General features: G+C 34.1%; 1 protein-coding gene across 1 annotated transcript; it reads right to left on the reverse strand.

Annotated features, from left to right (window-relative positions):
* Positions 1–755: 755 nt before the first annotated feature.
* Positions 756–1,362, reverse strand: LOC131825946 (rRNA-processing protein FCF1 homolog). The gene has a single exon (XM_059165270.1). It carries the CDS (start codon positions 1,341–1,343, stop codon positions 858–860), a length of 486 nt encoding a protein of 161 aa, XP_059021253.1. The 5' UTR covers positions 1,344–1,362; the 3' UTR covers positions 756–857.
* Between the last annotated feature and the right edge of the window lie 1,530 nt (positions 1,363–2,892).

Here is a 2,892-nt window from a genome sequence, read left to right on the forward strand (position 1 = left end):
ATTAATAACAATGTAAATGAACTATGTAGGACACAATAACTGATATATTTCTCAAATGTCTATCTTCCTTTGACTTTCCCCCTGAAAAGCAAACAAATTTTAAAAATAAATAAATAGAGTTAGTTAAGAGAAACAAAACATGAAAAATGTTCCCAACTACACATATTAAATGAGAACAAACTGTTTTCACATAATGTGCACCGTCAAAAAGAAATTTCTTTGCTGATGGGAAAATGTCTACTCCTGGATGTGCTGTGAACACTTGAAATGTGCCTAGTACATCTGAAAAACTGAGTTTTCAATTTACTGTATTTTAATCCATTTTAATTTAGATTTAAATAGCCATCTGTGGCTAATAGCTACAATATTAGACAGTTAAGTGACCCAATATCTATCATCCATTTTTTGGAGGTCAATAAAAGTATCTCAAAATAGCTGTGTTTCTACAAATCATGCAAAGAATTTTTTGCTATGGTGTGATTCCTTTTCTTTTGATTGCTTCATAGCCATTGACTTCTTTTTTTTTTTATGAGCAATCATCTGATTTATTAAAAAATGCAACAATATTTAAAATGATACAAAATATCAGTTTAAAAAAATATCAAAAAGTGAGTGTATTTAATCATACTAAGCTCATAACAGGAAAAGGGTAAGAAGAATAATTCATGCTACAGCATGTTGCTAATATGAACCGGCAATAGAAAGAGTTGGTAAAAGAAGGCAGAGGAACTTTATCTTTTAAGAATTAGAACCGAGGTGCTCCATAATCTATCTGGCATCCACTCAATGTTGTACCTATGGTTAGAAATGTACATGATGGGAACTCCAGGAATCTTCCGGATCCTTCGTTTAAGGTCTCAGTCAACTGTGGCCACAATGTAACACTTGTGCTGAGTTACTCTCTGCACTAAGCAGTCATCTGCATAGGTTCCTTTGTGTGTGCATGGTAATCGTTCAAATCTTGGATCCTTGGCAATCCTTAGAGCCACTGGATACTTCTGCTCCAGTTTCTCAGTTTCAGCCATTACACAGTCAGTTATACAAGGGATACACTTGGCATAAAGACAGTCCATCATTGACTGTACTAAGTCAAGTTTGGCATTAATGGAAAAGTTGATAAAGTTGGTATCGACCAGGATGTGGTAAGGTGGGCCCAGCTGTGTGTTATATTGGAAGAATAAGCAGGAAGGATGTTGGGGGACTTCTCTTTCCTTGAGTGCACTGGGATCTTTCTTTTCTTTTTTTTTAGGTTTTAATCTATCCTTTTCTTTAAGCCTCTGATCTCGGAGACTAAGCATTCGCTTCATAGTCGCATACTTCCTTGCTTTCTTTTGCTTCCCCATGTTCACGTCGTACTCTTGTTTCTTCGCCATTGACTTCTTTATTTCCTATGTTATCCATTGTCCTGATCACATTTCTGTTGAGCACTGTTTTCTCAAAGTGCTCTCTAAGGTCCAGGCTCGAGTTTATCCCTCTGGTTCTCTATAATCCTGTCTATCTTGGACACCTCATAGCAAATGATAGAAACACAATAAACAGACATTGAATAATATATCTGTATAAAAGAATATAGGAAGTAAATGAAGAACTGGTATCCTATTTATCTTTTAACTTATTTTTCTAAGAATTAAAAGTTTTCTCTAAAATTTAGTTTCTATCAATACATACACACATTTGTGTGTGTGTGTATACACACACACACATATATTTATAATATATACAAATTTATACACACATATATAATGGGAATAGAACTTATAATTTAAAAGACTTTATAACATAAATTATTAATACTTTCCAGAAGTGGAAGCATGACACACTCACACAAAAAGTGAAGATATTTCTGAATTCCCAACACATAAACATAAAGGCACATAATTTATAGCTTCAATTCTACAACTTAAGCTTTGTGTCAATGGTAAACACAGAAACACTTACAAAAAGTCACACATCTAGTTATCAATTAGCTGTTTTCATTCCTGGTGAAATGAAATCTTTAAGTGTTTTGAGCTCAAAACTGAAAAATATACAAGCAGATAAAGAAGTCCAACACATCAGATTTCCTGTAGTTTTTCACCCAATAGAAAATAGATGCTTAAAATGAGCTCAACATATGGTCAGATCATAATACTAAATCTTCAATCATTGCTGCTACTAATGCCAAATAAGGTATTAGTTGTAAATGAACCCAAAAGTATGAAAACACCAAAATACAAAAATAGTAGAGAAATACTAAAATTAGAAAAACAAAATCATCAAAATTTTGTTTCCACTGTGTACAGAGGCTGGAAAAGATGTTACTTGAGTCAAGGAGCCCATGAAGTGCTCTTCTGTCGAGATAAAGTTTATTGTGGTTAGTCAGATCAATTAACTAATCATCTTGGTGGAATTTCTATATTATTAAAAGGCAAATTTCTTGAAAAAGGAAAAAACAACAACAACACAGTTCTTATAGAAATGGAACAAATAATGCTAAAATTTATATGGAACCAGAAAAGACCTCGAATAGCCAAAGGGATATTGAAAAAGAAAGCCAACGTTGGTGGCATCACAATTCCGGACTTCAGGCTCTATTACAAAGCTGTCATCATCAAGACAGCATGGTACTGGCACAAAAACAGACACATAGATCAATGGAACAGAATAGAGAGCCCAGAAATAGACCCTCAAATCTATGGTCAACTAATCTTCGACAAAGCAGGAAAGAATGTCCAATGGAAAAAAGACAGCCTTTTCAATAAATGGTGCTGGGAAAATTGGACAGCCACATGCAGAAAAATGAAATTGGACCATTTTCTTACACCACACACAAAAATAGACTCAAAATGGATGAAGGACCTCAATGTACGAAAGGAATCCATCAAAATCCTTGAGGAGAACACGGGAAGCAAC

This window comes from Mustela lutreola, chromosome 2 (assembly GCF_030435805.1).
Source record: "Mustela lutreola isolate mMusLut2 chromosome 2, mMusLut2.pri, whole genome shotgun sequence".
NCBI classification, from domain to species: domain Eukaryota; kingdom Metazoa; phylum Chordata; class Mammalia; order Carnivora; family Mustelidae; genus Mustela; species Mustela lutreola.

What these genes read in the sequence shown, in the direction of transcription:
- LOC131825946 (XM_059165270.1), bottom strand. Translation starts at nt 1,343, where the DNA reads ATGGGGAAGCAAAAGAAAGCAAGGAAGTATGCGACTATGAAGCGAATG.